The sequence below is a fragment of the Coregonus lavaretus genome (assembly GCF_964263955.1).
Source record: "Coregonus lavaretus genome assembly, chromosome: 19".
NCBI classification, from domain to species: Eukaryota; Metazoa; Chordata; class Actinopteri; order Salmoniformes; family Salmonidae; genus Coregonus; species Coregonus lavaretus.
Window position 1 is genome coordinate 38,180,111 of NC_140006.1, and position 22,812 is coordinate 38,202,922.

The 22,812-nt window shown below is 44.0% G+C and overlaps 1 protein-coding gene across 1 annotated transcript; it reads right to left on the reverse strand.

Annotated features, from left to right (window-relative positions):
• Nucleotides 1-1,335: 1,335 nt before the first annotated feature.
• On the reverse strand, nucleotides 1,336-7,687 carry stk25b (serine/threonine kinase 25b). Its single transcript, XM_084183935.1, has 11 exons — nucleotides 7,284-7,687; nucleotides 6,606-6,836; nucleotides 6,350-6,406; nucleotides 5,865-5,973; nucleotides 3,733-3,890; nucleotides 3,178-3,363; nucleotides 2,643-2,788; nucleotides 2,307-2,412; nucleotides 2,139-2,210; nucleotides 1,886-2,022; nucleotides 1,336-1,654 (listed from the first exon to the last, which is right to left on the reverse strand). Exons 1-11 carry the CDS (start codon nucleotides 7,311-7,313, stop codon nucleotides 1,615-1,617), a joined length of 1,272 nt encoding a protein of 423 aa, XP_084040061.1. The 5' UTR covers nucleotides 7,314-7,687; the 3' UTR covers nucleotides 1,336-1,614.
• Nucleotides 7,688-22,812: the final 15,125 nt, after the last annotated feature.

Consider the following 22,812-nt stretch of genomic DNA (forward strand, 5'->3'; position numbering starts at 1 on the left):
GTTCAGTGCTCCTGTTCAGTTTGAAATGCAACTTTCATCAATAGAGAAATTGTAAAAGAACTCCTTACACTAATACTTACAATGATCCAAATGTATCTATTATTTAAAGCTCAGTAGTTGGTATGAGGGTACCCTGGCCAAAACAGTATTAACAGCAGCAATGTTTGTTTCTAAAAATGAATCCTTACTTTCTCCATTTTAATTGAGGTAATCACTGATCCGAATGTGAAGGCAACAGGTGACTGGAAGTGAAGGCAATATTTCCATCATAGCAGATTCACCCATCTAATCTTTGCATATCAGTGGTTGATTTGAGGTAGAAAGTAAATGAAATTAATTCGAACTAGGCCCACACTCTCCCCCGTCTGCTACAGCTACATGATTGAGAACGGGGTGCTGTTGATCACCGGTGCCCTGAAGCAGAGGGATGTGGCAGAGCTGCTGCCAAGGTGCCTCCCACTGGGAATGTTTGACCAGATTGGCAGCGGTTGGCATTGCCCGCACCCCCCTGAGTTCTACTGTGCCATCCTGGTGGACACACCTCTGGGTAATCACTATACTACAATGGGCACCTTCTGTAGGCATCAGCAGGCATCTGTGTCAGTGTAATTTGATGGGTGATGACACTGACTAATAAATATCTGATTGAATATCTATAATATGACATGTTTTACAGAATCTTAACTGAAATATCCAGGGCAAGCAGTGTTATTTCCTCTGAAAACATTTAGCCAAACTAACTACTTTGAATATGGTCCTGCTTTCACAGAGAATGTTCAGTTCAAAGACCTATGTCATTAATACTGTAACCCAGTGACAGCCTAGTCAGAGAGGAGGGCGAAAAAAGGTTTAAAGCATAAACTCCTAACGGCAACAGCGGAGCAGCGTGCCTGGCTAAGACTTAGGTCACCTGAGGCCCTGCCATTCACTGCGAGTGTGAGGAAAGCTAAGGAGCTTAAATTAACCGGACAGGTGGAAACATTGGAACTTGCCACCGATCTAACTGGGATGGTGTTTTTTATATGGGACAAAATGTTCAGAGAATTTGCTGCAGATCTAGATTGAATATGTATATCAAACACTTGCAATACTTGTGGTGTGCTTGATTTGGCGTGTCGAGCACAATGGAATAGTGTCGAAGGTGCAAACTCCATATACCAGGCAAGCTAAACCAGCACACCTGAAGTATTTCAAATATTTTAAACTATGTATTTGACCCAGGTGTTATTTGCTGAAATACATTGAATAGAATTGGCTTCATAGAAAACCTGCAACATTTTGAATGTTGTGTAACAACTGTGCATGTGATGCAACAGAGAAGCTCACAAACCCATAGACGTTTCCATAGACTTTATTTTAGGATTGTGTCTCGATCTAACAGGTATACACAGCGTTCTTAATGTCATGGCTTTTTTTTGTCTTAAATACTCTCCGTTCTATAAAGGAAAAAATGTAAAAATATTTAATCGTAACTAATTAAAAGCTCTCTGGGAGGTCGTCAGGTGGACTGGGGGGCAGAGGAGTGGGTTTTCGTGGTCCATGGGGGGATGTTGGACGGTCTGAGGGGGAATAGATGTAGACGGAAGGGGATTTGGAGTAGCAGCCAGCAGGGGTTCACCGCGAGGAGGGGGTGGTGTTACCATTGAGAGAGAACCTGATGAATAGAAGAGAAGGAGAGTAGATTTAAATGAGTGAATAGGTGATATTGTAGTGATAAGACACCAATGAATTGCACTCGTCTGTGTCCATATAGTCATACCTCACCTTTTATTCTTTGTCCTTTCAGATCAGTGGTGTTAGTCACAAAGGACAAGAGGTGAGAAAAGGATGTCACTGAAGTGTATTGGAATTGTGCGTGTGCTTGAGGCCAGCCCACCAAACTCACCTGCAGACTCTCTCCATCATGTGTGTGACGAGGCGGTCGGAGATGCCGGGACAGGACTCCTCGGCCAGGTTAAAGGCGTTCTCCAGCTCCTCGATGGCCCCCACGCCACCTCCAGCAGCCCTCCGCTTCTCCTTTAACTGGACAGGACAAACACAGGGATTAATTAGATTTCAGCATAGCGTTAATAGAAAAGGAAAATTGTATTGTCCACACAATGTGCACATTCTAAGACGTAGCTTCTGGAACTTGTTACCTCTTTGAAAATGGGAGTGACCAATGCCGACAGACACTGTGACTTGGGTTGCCGTTTCACCGAATCCACAGACTGAAAAAAAAACCCAGAGACAACAAATGACTTCACACAGTGTCCCAGCCCAAGCTGTTTGTTTGTGTGTTTAAATGTGCACCAACATGGTCTCACCTCTGTATCGGCGTGTATGTAGCCCTTCTGTAGTTTGTTCATGGAGCTGGGTCGGACTGTGGGGAAGGTCCACATAGGACACTGGTTGTCGTCACCATCAGCATCCCTGTAAGAAGAGGAGACAGTAGGTCTGTTTGAGATCTTTCATTCAGTACCACGTAAAATAGAGAAGTGCATGTTCTATATCTACAGCCAGTCAGAAATATTGAATATGTTGGGTAGGTTGTCATGTGTGTGTGTGTGTGTTTGTTTTAAAACTGATTCATCCATTGTGTACTGTATATGTCTGTGCTTGTGTGTGAGCGCGTCACTGTGTGTGTGTGTTAAGGGCCTCACATATCTGAGTCGTCTGAGCTGGACTCCTCCCCGTGGCCCTCGGACCTCCAGCGGCGGTAGCGGTCGATGAGTTCCGACAGGTAGGCCGTCTTCTTGGTGTAGCGTGTGATGAACTTGTGCTTCACCAGCTCCTTGGCTGTCGGCCTCTATTGAGGGAGAGAGCGTAGTACAAAGACATGCATTCAATCCCATACCAAATATGACTGCTTTGAGCACTTTATAAATGAAGTTGGTATTATTATGATAAAACTCTAAATATAGGTGCACCAGCAACACCATTGAGGTATTGTAAGTCTATTTCTATGAATAAAACAAACAAATGCTTATAACAGCCTAAGTACACATGTTTATTTTAGGGAAGGATGCCTACAAAGTCATGCTCTTTAAAATTGTTATTTTGATAGGTCGTCTACTGCTAGTCCCCTCAAACAGGTAGACTTTTCAGGGCCAGTTTCCCAGAACCCAGATTAAGCCTAGCACTCAACTAAAAATAATTGTCAATGGAGAACTTCAACAGAGAAAGTAATTGACTCACAAAGCGTGGGTCTTTATTGAGGCAGGCCTCCACAAACTCTTTGAAGGGCTTGCTGTAGGATCCCTCCAGGGTGGGAGGGGTGTTCTTAGGAATGAGGAAGAGGACCCTCATGGGGTGCAGGTCTGAGTTGGGGGGCTCCCCTTTGGCCAGCTCAATGGCCGTGATGCCCAGGGACCAGATATCCGCCTGGGAGGAAGCCAGACAAGTGTAAGACAGACATGTATACACAGATAGATACATATGTACAGACACACTTGATATTTATGTGTACAGAATTCATAAGGGATGTGCTGAACATGTATCAAGAGCCTGACATCAAAAACAATGGAGCAGCAGCAGGATTTGTGTAAATTCCACCTCAATTAAGGAAGTGAAACGATCTTCCAATTCAAAAATAGAAAAATGCTAATTGACAATAAGAGGCTCTTCTCAGTTCTCACATTTGAGTTTCATTCAATATCCTGCACTAACGGAAATAAACCCTGCTGACGCTCCTCCAACCATGTGGACTAGGCCATATTAGAGCCAACTGCCAACTCCATGTGGGTTGCTGACCTTAAAGTCGTAGGCTGACTGTTTGATGACCTCGGGCGCCATCCAGAAGGGAGTGCCCACGAATGTGTTCCTCTTGATCTGGGTGTCGGTCAGCTGACCCGCCACGCCAAAGTCTGCCAGCTTCACGTCGCCTTGCTCTGACAGCAGCACATTGGCAGCTGCCACAGAGAGAGGGAGAAGGGGAGGGAGAGAGAGAGGAGGGTTGGTGGTCAATAAATAATAGTATATACCACTTAGAAGATGCGTTTAGCTTACATTTAAGTGCTTAGCTTACATTTAATAGATATCATCACAACACTCACATCGTTCAAAAAGAAGACGGCAATGAATGTTCTCTATGTTGATCTATTGGCCTACACCTACTGCTTTGTAGAAATCCGTTTTTTAATGGATGATTCTCCTGCAAAATCTCCAGACCCTGATGGATCAGAACATCTACTGTTTTAGCATTAACGACATGTAATAACAAGATTTAACCATATACATGTTGTATACAAGTAGATCACAACACTAACCAGTTAGCCAAAGAGCACCATTAATTAACAGTTTAGCAGTTAGCTAGTCGTTTCAGCACCCCCCATCTTCAGAGTGAGATCGAAGTCAAAAGCTAAATTTGTACTCCTTGGACTGTTCCTCAAGTTTATCGAATTTGACCTGTGTTTAGTGCATGCATCTAATTGTAAGTACTGTGACATGTCATTGCTAAGGCAGTTTAGTTATTTACCATGTTTATGGTATTTTCCTTGTCCATGTGCTTCATGCAATTGCAGGTCATACAGCTAGCTAGCTAACGTTAGCTAGCTAAACCAAGATGTTAGCCAGCCATGCTAACGTTAGCTTGTTAGTCTTGGGATAGCGCATAACGCTACATCGTTTTAGGCATAATATTATTCTATGTTGTCAGGTTAAAGTTATAGCCGTGTTTGTGGACATTTAGAGTATTTTGTGTAGCCTCATGTAATCCTATCATGTAGCTACAGTATGTAGGTACTGTATGTAGCCACATGTTACATATAGACTAAAAGCCTGTCCCTTTCCACATGGTGCAGTTGCCTACTATTCCACGTTGGTTCTGGTCTCATGCAAGACCTTGGATACATTCCAGTCACATTTACTTACCAGTAAATTGATCTTTGTCCTGTCATGGCATAGTAGTACCATGTCATAATGTATTCTGTAAACCCCCACAGTCTACTCTATGGGCCTGTATGTAATGTAAGCCACTTAACTTTCTATTCCGCCATCAGTGGTGGCTGGTGGCACTTTAAATGGGGAGGATGGGCTCATAAATTAGTAATTACTGGAACAGAATTAATGGAATGGTCTCAAACACATCAAACACCTGGTTTCCATGTGTTTGATTCCATTCCATTAATTATTATGAGCTGTCCTCCACTCACTAGCCTCCTCTGCCTTCAATAGAACTACTTTTACACTCACTTACACAGTAGGCAGTCAAAACAAGCAGTGTGGTGTGGTTGAACCAAGTATCTGTAATAAACCTGTTCTGAAGATATCTTGGACTGGACAGACCTGTGGCGGCTGAACCATATATCCACTGGCACCTATAGCTGTCTACTAGGGCCCTGTTCTACATGGTCTTCCCAGATCAGTCTTTAGTATTTTTTTCAACTATTAATGACATGCTCCGGTACTTTGGCAACTAGTAAGTATTTTGTTAAACCTCCCGCTTTGGGCTGGATGTGTCAATGTGTAGTTCATACCTGCATAATATACACTACATGACCAAAAGTATGTGGACACCTGCTCGTCAAACATCTCATTCCAAAATCATAGGCATTAATATGGAGTTGGTCCCCCCTTTGCTGCTCTAACAGCCTCCACTCTTGTGGGAAGGCTTTCCACTAGATGTTGGAACATAGTTAGGGGAACAAAAAGTCTGGAAAAAGTTGGTTCCGCAGCTGCTATTTACTTTTTGAAAATATGTTTACGCCCGGTTTCGAACCAGGGACCTTTCCACGTGTTAGGTGAACGTGATAACTACTACACTACGGAAACCACCAGTAGAGTGCAGGCTCAGGGTATCATTTTGATGGGTGGGGGATTCTGTTAGGGGTTGCTGTCCTGTTGCATAGACAGATGAATAGGGGACCAAAGGGAGCAGCCTGCACCTTTGATATCTCTGTGGATCTTCCTCTCAGAGTGCAGGTACTCCAGTCCCTTCAGTATTTCCCTCAGTATGGTGGCGATATAGGTCTCTTCTAGAGGCCCAGGACGTAGCTGAAGAGAGAGAAATAGAGGGGAGAGAGAGATAATGGAAGAGAAAGAAAGAGAAAATTAGGGGAGAGGAGAGTAGGGGAGAGGAGAGTGGGGGAGAGAGAGAGAGGGGGAGAGAGGGAGAGTGAGGATGACTCAGTCATTGGGAGTTTCTTGCTGAGAGCCTATTTAGATTATTGCTAAATACGTGTGCATCCTCCAACTCATCTTCCAACTCATGCCTTTTGTAATGTAAGTCAGCATTTATTAATCAGACATCTGTAAGTCAGCATTTATTAATCAAACAATTGGCATACAATGTCAATAGCTGCTCCACTGATTCAGTTAAATACAATTGTACTTATCCCCTCAGGAGCAATTAGGAAAGGCATTGTCTTACCAGGTCCAGAGCTGATCCCCCACCCAAATACTCCATGATGATCCATAGCTTAGTGCCCTGGAGAAACAGAGACCGAGACGTTTTTCAATGCGAAGGCCTGCTGTGAGATTTGACCTGAACATAGGCAGAAGTCTCAGAGTGTGTGAGTTTGTGTGCGTGTGTGTATATATATATTGGTGTATGAGTGATATGTATGTGTCTGTATGTCTCTGTGTGTGTCTCTCTTTCGGGTCTCTGTCTATGCGTTTAGCTTTACCTTCAGGTAGGAGCCATAGTACTTTGTGACAAAGGGACTGTCACACTGACTCAGTACGGTGATCTCCTGCTGTATGTCTTCAATCTCGTCCTCGGCTTCCTCCAGGTCAATGATCTTGATGGCCACCACCTCTTTGGTGCGGTTGTTGATGCCCTTGTAGACCTCTCCAAAGGAGCCCTTCCCAATGCGCTCCTGCTTGGTGAAGTACTCCTCAGGGTCCAGCCTGGAATTCTGCTCCACAGGAAAGCAGTGACAACATAGAACGACTTAGTAAGAGGCACAACAACAGGCTTTATTAGCTCGTAAACTGGATCTGTCAAGACATTTGGCCATTCTGGTTTTGGATAAACTACAGTTTTTAGAAATAAGGTAATTTGATTATATGTCGTGCAAATAGGCTACAATGTTATTGGTTAGCTGGTTTACTTGATGGGGATTAGGAGGATGTGTGTTGTTGACAGCGACAAGATTAAACATTGGAGGCTGAATGGATTTCGGATGGGTGTGTACATCTCCGCTATCTTTGAAATCTCCAGTCGTCTGTTTCAGTGTGTGTAATGATTTAGCTAGGCGCCCCCACCCACCTAAACCCGCCCATCTATTCATCGAATGCCTCGCAGTCATCGGTGTTCGCCTTGGCTAAACGGGGTGACAGTCCCTACAGATTAGGCTACCTACCTGGTTCTGCATGTCGCGTAGGTGCGCCATCTCGTCGGCAGGTTTGACAGGAAAAGGGCAGCCGCAGCCCTTTCTGCCTGAAAGATGGAGTTGTCAAAATTCCTCTATCTTATTTTTCCTTCCTCCTCTCGAACCCCTTCCGTTAGCAGACAAGCTAGCCAAATAGCTAAACACCCAAGCTATCGTGCTGTCACTCCGGAGTGTTTTCGGCCTCGAATCCCCCGACGGCGGGCTCTACGGCCCGGCCAAGATGCAAGCTATGTATCGTGTAACTCCATGTATAAGAGTGACATTGAACAGGAACAAAATGTTTCCGTATATTAATATTTAATTCATATCAAAGAACACTCAGCCTGTTCTTCATTTGTTGCTTGAGGTGGACAAAATAATGGGTTGAACAGCGCATGCGCACGTGCGTCTTTCAAGGAGTGCAGGATTGTGGGAGTTGTATTTCCACGCGCAGTCGCGTCAGACACGTTGTACATTTTATCCACAGAGTTCATCATACACATGTACACTGTTGCCATTTATCTCCAATTGTAGCAAGTTGTTACATAACCAACTATCTCATGCAACGCAGTAAATATGTATCTCCAAAAGGGTTTTGTTTCAAACTGAATCATTATATTGTCATAAATGTATGTATACCAAAGGTGAATAGAAGAGTACTTTACTGAAAGTCGTGCACAGGAGTCACTGTTTCTCTACGATGGAAGAGAATGTATGAAAATGTATGCACTCACTAACTGTAAGTCGCTCTGGATAAGAGCGTCTGCTAAATGACTAAAATGTAAATGTATAATGTGAATGATTATTAAATGGCTTTTTAGGTAATGTGGTTGAAGAAATGTCCATGTCCCTTATATATAATTTTTTGATTTTGGGGGGGGGGATTTATTTATTGAGTCAATTTATTTGTTTGTAATTTTCTTTCGTGAGACCTAGGGCACTGTGAAATTTGGAAAAACATGTTTCCGCCCGGTCTCGAACCGGGGACCTTTCGCGTGTTAGGCGAACGTGATAACCACTACACTACGGAAACTACATATTTCTCATCTTGGTTAACTAAACTTAGATGGATAGGTCACCGAAATTACAACATGGCATTGGTTTCCTTATCCTGTAAGCAGTCTATGGACAATGTACGACAGCAATCCATGCTTTGATTTTGTTTCCCTGGCACTGGGAAATGCTAAGGTTTTAGCATTTGTGGCACAAATCTAATGAAAGTCAATAGTACCTATATTACAATTTTCAGCGCTTCATGTCCAAATCATCCGTTAGTGACTGCATTGAGCTACACAATCAATTTTAGATACTTTAGAATGATTTGGACATGAAGCACGAAAAATGTAATATTTGGGAGGGGATCAGCTGGACCTGGTAAAAACAATGGCTCCTGAGGGGATAAGTAAAATTGTATTGAATTGAAGGCTCTTCTCTTACAGAACAATTATTGTCAGTGTGGTGGCGATGTCATTTACAAAATAGCCTCCAACACTCTACTCAGCAAATTGGATGTAGTCTATCACAGTGCCATCCGTTTTGTCTCCAAAGCCCCATACACTACCCACCACTGTGACCTGTACGCTCTTGTTGGCTGGTCCTCACTACATGTTCGTCGTCAAACCCACTGGCTCCAGGCCATCTATAAATCACTGCTAGGCAAATCCCCGCCTTATCTTAGCTCATTGGTCACCATAGCAGCACCCACCCGTAGTCTGCGCTCCAGCAGGTATATCTCACTGGTCATCCCCAAAGCCAACACCTCCTTTGGCCGCCATTCATTCCAGTTCTCTGCTGCCAATGACTGGAACGAATTGCAAAAATCTCTGAAGCTGGAGACTCTTATCTCCCTCAATAACTTTAAGCATCAGTTGTCAGAGCACCTTACCGATCACTGCACCTGTACACAGCCCATCTGAAATTAGCCCACCCAACTACCTCATCCCTATATTGTTATTTATTTTGCTCTTTTGCACCCCAGTATCTCTATTTGCACATAATCTCTTGCACATCTAGCATTCCAGTGTTAATACTATTGTAATTATTCTGCACTATAGCCTATTTATTGCCTTACCTCCATAACTTGCTACATTTGCACACACTGTATATATATTTTCTGTTGTATTTTTGACTTTATGTTTTTTACCCCATATGTAACTCTGTGTTGTTTTTATTGCACTGCTTTGCTTTATCTTGGCCAGGTCGCAGTTGTAAATGAGAACCTGTTCTCAACTGGCTTACCTGGTTAAATAAAGGTTAAATAAAATAAATAAAAAAGTGTATTATCTCTCTACTTCTCTCTCTTCAGCTACATCCTGGGCCTCTAGAATATACCTATATCGCCATCATACTGAGGTAAATACTGAAGGGACTAAAGTACTTGCACTCTGAGAGGAAGATCCAAGTAATCTGTCTGTTTGTCTTTGCAACAGGACAGCACAGTGAAAGGTCCCTGGTTCGAGACAAGGCGAAAACACAGTTTAGTAGACATACAGTATTTACTTTGTGCTCATTTGGGATATAATGGGTGGTAGGGTTTTGGCCACTCCAAATCTTGCTCACTACAGCTGTCTTCTGTCAGTTTCCGTAGTGTAGTGGTTATCACGTTCGCCTCACACGCGAAAGGTCCCCGGTTCGAAACCGGGCGGAAACATCTTTTAACAAAATAGATAGGGCCAATAACGGAAAAAAAATAACAAATACATAGGCCTACGTTAGGATTTCCCATCTCCCAGAGTGATTTCATTTGGACCCCCAAGTTTTTAAAAAGTGTTTTAATTAAAATTGTTGTACATAAAAGTTTGTAAAAACACCAGCAAATCATCTCCAAGTGATTTAAATGTGTGAAATCTGTATTCCAAAGGATTCACACGCATAATAGAGATATATGTGATCGTATACAAATGAATGCAAGGTTTGAAATTATTATATTTTAGTCAAGTATTATATCTGTTTGGGCTTCTTACGGTGAATTTGCAGTCTACAAATTATGTGTAATTATGTTCCTGCCCCCTAACCATCCGCTCAATAAAAACATCGTCCCACGGTTGAATGTAGTTGATGATCCCTGGCCTACAGTATACATAAATAGAACCGTCTTGGACGTTTGTTTAAAAAAAACAGTGGCGATGCAATTGTAATAAACTAAGCTATTTCTAACTTCATCAGGCTCTCTGAGCACGACGAACACCCCACCCAGCCAAAATCATACCTCTGTTCATATTTCTTTCAGTTTCCGTAGTGTAGTGGTTATCACGTTCGCCTCACACGCGAAAGGTCCCCGGTTCGAAACCGGGCGGAAACATATTTTAACAAAATAGATAGGGCCAATAACGGAAAATACGCAAACAAATCCATAGGCCTAATCCATAAATTGACTGTGTCCATAAAATGTAAATAGTATGTATAAACTGGAAGTAGAGGCCTAAGCATTGTTGTTCACTAGTTTACTCCAGTTAGGGAAGGGGTGGTGGGGTTGGAAAGTAATAAAGGGAAATATATACACTGCTGTTCTTCTACTAATCTCCGACCACTACTTTGTATCCTTTTCTCTCTCCCTCTCCTCCAACACTACACACTCTGCCCCTACACAGATGGTAATGCGCCGTCGCAACCTTCGCTCTCTCTCTCCCGCTACTCTCTCCTCTTCCATCCTATCATCTCTTCCCTCTGCTCAATCCTTCTCCCTCCAATCTCCTGATTCTGCCTCCTCAACCCTCCTCTCCTCCCTTTCTGCATCCTTTGACTCTCTATGTCCCCTATCCTCCCGGCCGGCTCGGTCCTCCCCTCCAGCTCCGTGGCTTGATGACTCATTGCGAGCTCACAGAACAGAGCTCCGGGCAGCTGAGCGGAAATGGAAGAAAACTAGACTCCCTGCAGACCTGGCATCTTTTCACTCCCTCCTCTCTACATTTTCTTCATCTGTTTCTGCTGCTAAGGCCACTTTCTACCACTCTAAATTCCCACCATCCGCCTCTAACCCTAGGAAGCTCTTTGCCACATTCTCCTCCCTGCTGAACCCCCCCCCTCCTCCCTCTCTGTGGATGACTTCGTCAACCATTTTGAAAAGAAGGTTGACGACATCCGATCCTCGTTTGTTAAGTCAAATGACACTGCTGGTCCTGCTCACACTGCCCTACCCTATGCTTTGACTTCTTTCTCCCCTCTCTCTCCAGATAAAATCTTGCGACTTGTGACGGCAGGCCGCCCAACAACCTGCCCGCTTGACCCTATCCCCTCCTCTCTTCTCCAGACCATCTCCGGTGACCTTCTCCCTTACCTCACCTCGCTGATCAACTCATCCTTGACCGCTGGCTATGTCCCTTCCGTCTTCAAGAGAGCGAGAGTTGCACCCCTTCTCAAAAAACCAACACTCGATCCCTCTGATGTCAACAACTACAGACCAGTATCCCTTCTTTCTTTTCTCTCCAAAACTATTGAGCGTGCCGTCTTTAGCCAACTCTCTTGCTATCTCTCTCAGAATGACCTTCTTGATCTAAACCAGTCAGGTTTCAAGACTGGTCATTCAACTGAGACTGCTCTTCTCTGTGTCACGGAGGCTCTCCGCACTGCTAAAGCTAACTCTCTCTCCTCTGCTCTTGTCCTTCTAGACCTGTCTGCTGCCTTTGATACTGTGAACCATCAGATCCTCCTCTCCACCCTCTCCGAGCTGGGCATCTCCGGCGCGGCTCACTCTTGGATTGTGTCCTACCTGACCGGTCGCTCCTACCAAGTGGCGTGGCGAGAAGCTGTCTCCGCACCACGTGCTCTCACCACTGGTGTCCCCCAGGGCTCAGTTCTAGGCCCTCTCCTATTCTCGCTATACACCAAGTCACTTGGCTCTGTCATATCCTCACATGGCCTCTCCTATCATTGCTACGCTGACGACACACAACTAATCTTCTCCTTTCCCCCTTCTGATAACCAGGTGGCGAATCGCATCTCTGCATGTCTGGCAGACATATCAGTATGGATGACGGATCACCACCTCAAGCTGAACCTCGGCAAGACGGAGCTGCTCTTCCTCCCGGGGAAGGACTGCCCGTTCCATGATCTCGCCATCACGGTTGACAACTCCGTTGTGTCCTCCTCCCAGAGTGCGAAGAGCCTTGGCGTGACCCTGGACAACACCCTGTCGTTCTCCGCTAACATCAAGGCGGTGACCCGATCCTGTAGGTTCATGCTCTACAACATTCGGAGAGTACGACCCTGCCTTACACAGGAAGCGGCACAGGTCCTAATCCAGGCACTTGTCATCTCCCGTCTGGATTACTGCAACTCGCTGTTGGCTGGGCTCCCTGCCTGTGCCATTAAACCCCTACAACTCATCCAGAATGCCGCAGCCCGTCTGGTGTTCAACCTTCCCAAGTTCTCTCACGTCACCCCACTCCTCCGCACACTCCACTGGCTTCCAGTTGAAGCTCGCATCTGCTACAAGACCATGGTGCTTGCCTACGGAGCTGTGAGGGGAACGGCACCTCCGTACCTTCAGGCTCTGATCAGTCCCTACACCCAAACAAGGGCACTGCGTTCATCCACCTCTGGCCTGCTGGCTCCCCTATCTCTGCGGAAGCATAGTTCCCGCTCAGCCCAGTCAAAACTGTTCGCTGCTCTGGCACCCCAATGGTGGAACAAGCTCCCTCACGACGCCAGGACAGCAGAGTCACTCACCACCTTCCGGAGACATTTGAAACCCCACCTCTTTAAGGAATACCTGGGATAGGATAAAGTAATCCTTCTACCCCCCCCCCCCCCCCCCCCTTTACTCCAACCCCCCCCCCCCCCCAAAAAAAAATACAATAAAAAATACATTGTAAAGTGGTTATCCCACTGGCTATAAGGTGAATGCACCTATTTGTAAGTCGCTCTGGATAAGAGCGTCTGCTAAATGACGTAAATGTAAAAAAATAAAGGAAACACTTAAACAACACAATGTAACTCCAAGTCAATCACACTTCTGTGAAATCAAACTGTCCACTTAGGAAGCAACACTGATTGACAATAAATGTCACATGCTGTTGTGCAAATGGAATAGACAACAGGTGGAAATTATAGGCAATTAGCAAGACACCCCCAATAAAGAAGTGGTTCTTCAGGTGGTGACCACAGACCACTTCTCAGTTCCTATGCTTTCTGGCTGATGTTTTGGTCACTTTTGAATGCTGGCGGTGCTTTCACTCAAGTGGTAGCATGAGACTGAGTCTACAACCCACACAAGTGGCTCAGGTAGTGCAGCTCATCCAGGATGGCACATCAATGCGAGCTGTGGCAAGAAGGTATGCTGTGTCTGTCAGCATAGTGTCCAGAGCATGGAGGCGCTACCAGGAGACAGGCCAGTACATCAGGAGATGTGGAGGAGGCCGTAGGAGGGCAACAACCCAGCAGCAGGACCGCTACCTCCGCCTTTGTGCAAGGAGGAGCAGGAGGAGCACTGCCAGAGCCCTGAAAAATGACCTCCAGCAGGCCACAAATGTGCATGTGTCTGCTCAAACGGTCAGAAACAGACTCCATGAGAGTGGTATGAGGGCCCGACGTCCACAGGTGGGGGTTGTGCTTACAGCCCAACACCGTGCAGGACATTTGGCATTTGCCAGAGAACACCAAGATTGGCAAATTCGCCACTGGCGCCCTGTGCTCTTCACAGATGAAAGCAGGTTCACACTGAGCACGTGACAGAGTCTGGAGACGCCGTGGAGAACGTTCTGCTGCCTGCAACATCCTCCAGCATGACCGGTTTGGCGGTGGGTCAGTCATGGTGTGGGGTGGCATTTCTTTGGGGGGCCGCACAGCCCTCCATGTGCTCGCCAGAGGTAGCCTGACTGCCATTAGGTACCGAGATGAGAGCCTCAGACCCCTTGTGAGACCATATGCTGGTGCGGTTGGCCCTGGGTTCCTCCTAATGCAAGACAATTCTAGACCTCATGTGGCTGGAGTGTGTCAGCAGTTCCTGCAAGAGGAAGGCATTGATGCTATGGACTGGCTCGCCCATTCCCCATACCTGAATCCAATTGAGCACATCTGGGACATCATGTCTCGCTCCATCCACCTACGCCACGTTGCACCACAGACTGTCCAGGAGTTGGCGGATGCTTTAGTCCAGGTCTGGGAGGAGATCCCTAAGGAGACCAGCCGCCGCGGTGGGTCAGCTGGGGTGAAGTGCACGGCGAGGACGGCTCGAAACAGGCTCCTAGGGGCAGGGCTGAAGTCGTGCAAAGCTAGAAAAAAGCCCTTCATCAATGAGAAGCAAAGAAGAGCCAGGCAGAGGTTTGCAGAAGACCATAAGGATTGGACCGTAGAGGACTGGAGTAAGGTCATCTTCTCTGATGAGTCCAATTTTCAGCTTTGCCCAACACCTGGTCGTCTAATGGTTAGACGGAGACCTGAAGAGGCCTACAAGCCACAGTGTCTCGCACCCACTGTGAAATTTGGTGGAGGATCGGTGATGATCTGGGGGTCCTTCAGCAAGGCTGGAATCGGGCAGATTTGTCTTTGTGAAGGACGCATGAATCAAGCCACGTACAAGGATGTCCTGGAATAAAACTTGCTTCCTTTTGCTCTGACATTGTTTCCCAACTCTGAGGTTTGGTTTTTCCAGCAGGACAATGCACCATGCCACACAGCCAGGTCAATCAAGGTGTGGATGGAGGACCACCAGATCAAGACCCTGTCATGGCCAGCCCAATCTCCAGACCTGAACCCCATTGAAAACTTCTGGAATGTGATCAAGAGGAAGATGGATGGTCACAAGCCATCAAACAAACCCGAGCTGCTTGAATTTTTGCGCCAGGAGTGGCATAAAGTCAACTAACATCAATGTGAAAGACTGGTGGAGAGCATGCCAAGACGCATGAAAGCTGTGATTGAAAATCAGGGTTATTCCACCAAATATTGATTTCTGAACTCTTCCTAAGTTAAAACATTAGTATTGTGTTGTTTAAAATTGAACTTATTTTCTTTGCATTATACGAGGTCTAACAACACTGCATATTTTTTGTTATTTTGACCAGTTTTCATTTTCTGCAAATAAATGCTCTAAATGACAATATTTTTATTTGGAATTTGGGAGAAATGTTGTCAGTAATTTATAGAATAAAACATTTACATTTTACATTTTAGTCATTTAGCAGACACTCTTATCCAGAGCGACTTACAGTTAGTGAGTGCATACATTATTTATTGTATTTTATTTTATTTATTTTTTCAAACAAAAATGTTAATTTCACCCAAACACATACCTATAAATAGTAAAACCAGAGAAACGTATATTTTTGCAGTGGTCTCTTAATTTTTTCCAGAGCTGTATGTATATGTATTTACAGTGCCCTCCACAATTATTGGCACCCCTGTTTAAGATGTGGTCGAAGACTTCCAAAAATTCTCCTTTTTTTTTTAACAACATAGAACCCAAATGCAAAAAAAATAGAAAAATCCAACCTTTTATTTAAGTACATTACTTTGGTGTAAAAAAAAAAATCACACATTTAGAAAAAAAAAAACTTGAAATCATGTGTCCCACAATTATTGGCACCCCTGATGTTAGTACTTTGTACAACCCCCTTTTTCCAACAAGACAGCACTTAATCTCCTCCAATAACATTTCACAAGATTGGAGAACACAGAGAGAGGGATCTTTGACCATTCTTCTTTGCACAATCTTTCTAGATCATCCAGTGTCCTGGGTCCTCTCTTATGCACTCTCCTCTTTAGCTCGCCCCACAGGTTTTCGATTGGGTTGAGGTCTGGGGACTGAGATGGCCATGGGAGGACCTTGAGTTTGTGACTGCTGAACCATTTTTGTGTAGATTTTGCCACATGTTTTGGATCATTATCCTGCTGAAAGACCCAATGACGACCCATCTTCAGCTTTCTGGCAGAGGCCATCAGGTTTTTATTTAAAATGTCCTGGTAGTTCAAAGCGTTCATAATGCCATGCACCCTAACAAGGTTCCCAGGGCCTTTGGAAGAGAAACAGGCCCACAGCATCACAGATCCTCCACCATACTTCACGGTGGGCATGAGGTGCTTTTCGGCATACTCATCTTTTGTTTTACGCCAGACCCACTTAGAGTGTTTGTTGCCAAAAAGCTCAATCTTAGTCTCATCTGACCAAAGCACATGATCCCAGTTGAAGTCCCAGTGCCGCTTAGCAAACTCCAGACGTTTACGTTTGTGAGTGTTAGTGAGAAAAGGCTTTTTCCTTGCATGCCTCCCAAACAGCTTGTTGGCATGTAGAGAGCGTCTGATGGTTGTTTTGGAGACTTTGTGACCCCAAGATGCCACTCTTTGATGCAATTCTGTGACAGTGAGCTTAGGACTTTTTTTTACTTCTCTTACCATCCTCCTCACTGTGTGTTGTGGCAAGATAAACATGGGACCTCTTCCAGCCTTGTTTGTCACTGTTCCAGTTGTTTTAAACTTCTTAATGATTCCTCTGACTGTAGATACGGGCAAGTTAAGGCGAGTGGCTATTTTCTTGTAGCCATTGCCTGACTTATGAAGGTCGACACAAATCTGCCTTACTTGAATGGTGTGTTCTCTTGTCTTTGCCATGTTGACAAATGGGTAAGAGAATTAGGCCTCTGTGTCACGTCATATTTATACCCCAGGGAAACAGGAAGTCATGAATTACTAATTAAAAGTTCCTAGATACCCTGACCAACTTTAGCAACTACAGAAAAATGTATTTTTTAAAAAATCAATTAAAATTTTCAGCGGAATTGTTAGGGGTGCCAATAATTGTGGGACACATGATTTCAAGTTTTTTTTTTCTAAATGTGTGATTTTTTTTTTTACCACCAAAGTAATGTACTTAAATAAAAGGTTGGATTTTTCTCTTTTTTTGCATTTGGGTTCTATGTTGTTTAAAAAAAAAAGGAGAATTTTTGGAAGTCCTCGACCACATCTTAAACAGGGGTGCCAATAATAGTGGAGGGCACTGTATATGTATGTATGTGTATGTATGTATGTGTGTATATATATATATATTTGCGAGAAAAAACCCATATATGGGGGATTGGAAGTGATGCAGAAGTGATGCGGAAACGTTTTAGTAAACATACAGTATTTACTTTGAGCTCATTTGGGATATAATGGGCGGTAGGGGTTTGGCCACTCCCAATCTTCCCCAATATGGCGCCGTAAGAGATGGCTGCCTTTTTACGGGCTCCTAACCAATTGTTTTTTCACGTTATTTGTAACTTATTTTGTACATAATGTTTCTACCACCATCTCTTATGACCGAAAAGAGCTTCTGGATATCAGGACAGCGATTACTCACCTCGTACTGGACGAAGATTTTTACTTCAGACACCCAACAAGGCCCAAATCCCCTTCATTCGCATGAGAAAGAGACAGAGATATCGGGGACAGTGGTCGGGGTGCTTTGTAAGGATCCGACGGCGAGTGGGTAATCTGCCTCTACTGTCAGTCCTATTAGCCAACGTACAATCACTGGATAACAAAATAGACGAGCTACGATCACGAATATCCTACCAACGGGACATTAAAAACTGTAATATCTTATGTTTCACCGAGTCATGGACGACGACATGGATCACATACAGCTGGCCGGGTTTACGCTGCATCGGCAAGATAGAACAGCTGCCTCCGGTAAGACAAGGAGTGGCGGTCTGTATATTTGTAAACAACAGCTGGTGCATGAAATCTAATATTAAGTTAGTCTCTAGGTTTTGCTCGCCTGAGGTAGAGTATCTCATGATAAGCTGTAGACCACACTATTTACCAAGAGAGTTTTCATCTATATTTTTTGTAGCTGTCAATTTACCACCATAAACTGATGCTGGCACTAAGACCGCACTCAATGAGCTGTATAAGGCCATAAGCAAACAGGAAAATGCTCATCCAGAGGCGGCGCTCCTAGTGGCCTGGGAGTTTAATGCAGGGAAACTTAAATCAATTTTACCTAATTTCTACCAGCATGTTAAATGTGCAACCAGAGGAAAAAAAACTCTAGACCACCTTTACTCCACACACAGAGACGCATACAAAGCTCTCCCTCGCCCTCCATTTGGCAAATCTGACCAAAATTCTATACTCCTAATACCTGCTTAGAAGCAAAAACTAAAGCAGGAAGCACCAGTGACTCGGTCAATAAAGAAGTGGCGGCCTGGGGTCCGAATTTGGCCCGAGGGTGATTTTATTTGGCCCCCCAAGTTTTTTCATATAATTTTTTATTATTGTTGGACATAAAAGTCTGTAAAAACACCAGCAAATCAGTTCCAAGTGATTTTAATTTTGGAAATCTGTTCCAAAGTATTCCCATGCATAATAGAGCGATATGTGATCGTATAGAAATGTAAGAATGGTTTGAAATGATTATATTTTAGTCAAATATTATATATATTTTGTGCTTCTTGCGGTCAATTTGCAGTCTATAAATTATTTGTAATAATGTTTTGGCCCCCTAACCATCCGCTCAAGGAAAAAATCGGGCCGCGGCTAAATCTAGGTGATGATCCCTGGCCTACAGTATACATAAATAGAACCGCATTGGACATTTCTTCAAATAACAAGTGGCAATGGTAATAGACTAAGCAATTTCTAACTACATTAGGTTCTGAGCACGACGACCCCTCCACCCAGCCAAGACGACACCCAAGTTCACTTTTCTTTCAGTTTCCGTAGTGTAGTGGTTATCACGTTCGCCTCACACGCGAAAGGTCCCCGGTTCGAAACCGGGCGGAAACAATTTTTAACAAAAAAACTATTTAATCCATTTTACAATAAGGCTGTAATGTAAAACAAAATGTGGAAAAAGTCAAGTGGTCTGAATATCAATCAATCAAAATGTTATTTATAAAGCCCTTTTTACATCAGCAGATGTCACAAAGTGCTATACAGAAACCCAACCTAAAACCCCAAACAGCAAGCAATGCAGATGCAGAAGCACGGTGGCTAGGAAAAACTCCCTAGAAAGGCAGAAACCTAAGAAGAAACCTAGAGAGGAACCAGGCTCTGAGGGGTGGCCAGTCCCCTTCTGGCTGTGCCGGGTGGAGATTATAACAGTACATGGCCATTAAGGCCAGATTTTTCTTCAAGATGTTCAAACGTTCATAAATGACCAGCAGGGTCAAATAATAATCACAGTGGTTGTAGGGGTTGCAACAGGTCAGTACATCAGGAGTAAATGTCACTTGGCTTTTCATAGCCGGGCATTTAGAGGTTGAAATAGCAGGTGCGGTAGAGATTGAGAATGCACTGTAAATAGCAGTGTTGGACATTTCAAATAACCAGTGGTGGAAAAAGTACCCAAATGTCATACTTGAGTAAAAGTAAAGATACCTTAATAGAAAATGACTCAAGTAAAAGTGAAAGTCACCCAGTAAAATACTACTTGAGTAAAAGTAGTTGGTTTTAAATATACTTAACTATCAAAAGTAAATGTAATTGCGAAAATATACTTAAGTATGAAAAGTAAAAGTACAAATCATTTCAAATTCCTTATATTAAGCAAACCAGATTTACGGAAAACCAGGGGCACACTCCAACACTCAGACATAATTTACAAACAAAGCATGTGTGTTTAGTGAGTCTGCCAGATCAGAGGCAGTAGGGATGACCAGGGATGTTCTCTTGATAAGCGCGTGAATTGGACCCTTTTCCTGTCCTGCTAAGCATTCAAAATGTAACGAGTGCTTTTGGGTGTCAGGGAAAATGTATGGAGTAAAAAGTACATTATTTTCTTTAGGAATGTGGTGAAGTAAAAGTAAAAGTAGTCAAAAATATAAATAGTAAAGTAAAGTACAGATACCCAAAGAAACTACGTAAGTAGTACTTTAAAGTATTTTTACTTAAGTACTTTGCACCACTGCAAATAACCAGCAACAATTAAATGGTAATAGGCTAAGAAATATTCTACACATCATACTCATAGTCCTACATGATACTCCAAAAGTACAAAGACTTAAATTCAGGTTCTGAGAAAGACAAACTAATCTGTGGGTCTGGATATTTATGTAAAGTGCTCAAGAAATTGGCATAGTAAATAATAATAATAATAATATTTAATATTATTAATAATAGTAGTATTAATGGTGCTTTTTAGCTAACTGGGCAGTCTACCTGTATTTTAAAATATCTGTATACAAAATGTACCACTCACCGGCCAGTTTATTAGGTACACCCATCTTGTACTGGTTCGGAACCCCCTTTGCCTCCAGAACAGCCTGAATTCTTCGGGGCATTCTACAAGGGGTCAGAAATGTTCCACAGGGATGTTGGCCCATGCTGACACGATGGCATCACGCAGTTGCTGCAGGTTCGACACCAGTACATTCATGCTGCAAACATCTCATCCCAAAGATGCTCTATTGGGTTGAGGTCTGGGGACTGCGCAGACCACTCAAATAAACTGAACTCGCTGTCATGTTCCAGGCAATGTTTTTTCAGTCCTCAATTGTCCAGTGTTGGTGATCGTATGCCAACTGGAGCAGCTTCTTCTGCTGCAATAGTCCATCCGTGACAAGGATCGATGAGTTGTGCATTCCGAAATGCCGTTCTGCACACCACTGTTGTAGCCTGTTAGCTTGGACGATTCTTGCCATTCTCCTCTGACCTCTCTCATCAACAAGCTGTTTTCACCCACAGGACTGCCGCTGACTGGATGTTTGTTTGTCGTACCCTTTTTCGGTAAACCCTAGACACTGTCGTGCTTGAGAAGCACATGAGTCCAGCCGTTTCTGAGATACTGGATCTGGCGTGCCTGGCACCGACGATCATACCACGCTCAAAGTCGCTTAGGTCACTCGTTTTGCCCATTCTAACGTTCAATCGAACAGTAACTGAATACCTTGATGCCTGTCTGCCTGCTTTATATAGCAAGCCATGGCCACGTGACTCACTGTCTGTAGGAATGATCAATTTTCATGAACGGGGTGGTGTACCTAATTAACTATCCGGTGAGTATATGTACAGTGAGGGAAAAAAGTATTTGATCCCCTGCTGATTTTGTACGTTTGCCCACTGACAAAGAAATGATCAGTCTATAATTGTAATGGTAGGTTTATTTGAACAGTGAGAGACAGAATAACAACAAGAAAATCCAGAAAAACGCATGTCAAAAATGTTATAAATTGATTTGCATTTTAATGAGGGAAATAAGTATTTGACCCCCTCTCAATCAGAAAGATTTCTGGCTCCCAGGTGTCTTTTATACAGGTAACGAGCTGAGATTAGGAGCACACTCTTAAAGGGAGTGCTCCTAATCTCAGTTTGTTACCAGTAAAAAAGACACCTGTCCACAGAAGCAATCAATCAATCAGATTCCAAACTCTCCACCATGGCCAAGACCAAAGAGCTCTTTAAGGATGTCAGGGACAAGATTGTAGACCTACACAAGGCTGGAATGGGATACAAGACCATCGCCAAGCAGCTTGGTGAAAAGGTGACAACAGTTGGTGCGATTACTCGCAAATGGAAGAAACACAAAATAACTGTCAATCTCCCTCGGCCTGGGGCTCCATGCAAGATCTCACCTCATGGAGTTGCAATGATAATGAGAACGGTGAGGAATCAGGCCAGAACTACACGGGAGGATCTTGTCAATGATCTCAAGGCAGCTGGGACCATAGTCACCAAGAAAACAATTGGTAACACACTACGCCGTGAAGGACTGAAATCCTGCAGCGCCCGCAAGGTCCCCCTGCTCAAGAACGCACATATACAGGCCCGTCTGAAGTTTGCCAATGAACATCTGAACGATTCAGAGGAGAACTGGGTGAAAGTGTTGTGGTCAGATGACACCAAAATCGAGCTCTTTGGCATCAACTCAACTCGCCGTGTTTGGAGGAAGAGGAATGCTGCCTATGACCCCAAGAACCCCATCCCCACCATCAAACATGGAGGTGGAAACATTATGCTTTGGGGGTGTTTTTCTGCTAAGGGGACAGGACAACTTCACCGCATCAAAGGGACAATGGACAGGGCCATGTACCGTCAAATCTTGGGTGAGAACCTCCTTCCCTCAGCCAGGGCATTGAAAATGGGTCGTAGATGGGTATTCCAGCATGACAATGACCCAAAACACACGGCCAAGGCAACAAAGGCATGGCTCAAGAAGAAGCACATTAAAGTCCTGGAGTGGCCTAGCCAGTCTCCAGACCTTAATCCCATAGAAAATCTGTGGAGGGAGCTGAAGGTTCGAGTTGCCAAACTTCAGCCTTGAAACCTTAATGACTTGGAGAAGATCTGCAAAGAGGAGTGGGACAAAATCCCTCCTGAGATGTGTGCAAACCTGGTGGCCAACTACAAGAAACGTCTGACCTCTGTGATTGCCAACAATGGTTTTGCCACCAAGTACTAAGTCGTGTTTTGCAGAGGGGTCAAATACATATTTCTCTCATTAAAATGCAAATCAATTTATAACATTTTTGAAATGTGTTTTTCAGGATTTATTTGTTGTTATTCTGTCTCTCACTGTTCAAATAAACCTACCATTGAAATTATAGACTGATCATGTCTTTGTCAGTGGGCAAACGTATAAAATCAGCAGGGGATCAAATACTAT

Bases quoted from the DNA above. Each gene is read 5' to 3' on its own strand.
- stk25b (XM_084183935.1), bottom strand. From the start codon at position 7,313: ATGGCGCACCTACGCGACATGCAGAACCAG. The intron at 6,407-6,605 runs GTAAAGCTAAAC...CTGTTTCTCCAG, and splicing joins ACTATGGCTCCTACCTGAAG to GGCACTAAGCTATGGATCAT. The intron at 1,655-1,885 runs GTGAGTTTGGTG...TCTATTCATCAG, and splicing joins ATGATGGAGAGAGTCTGCAG to GTTCTCTCTCAATGGTAACA.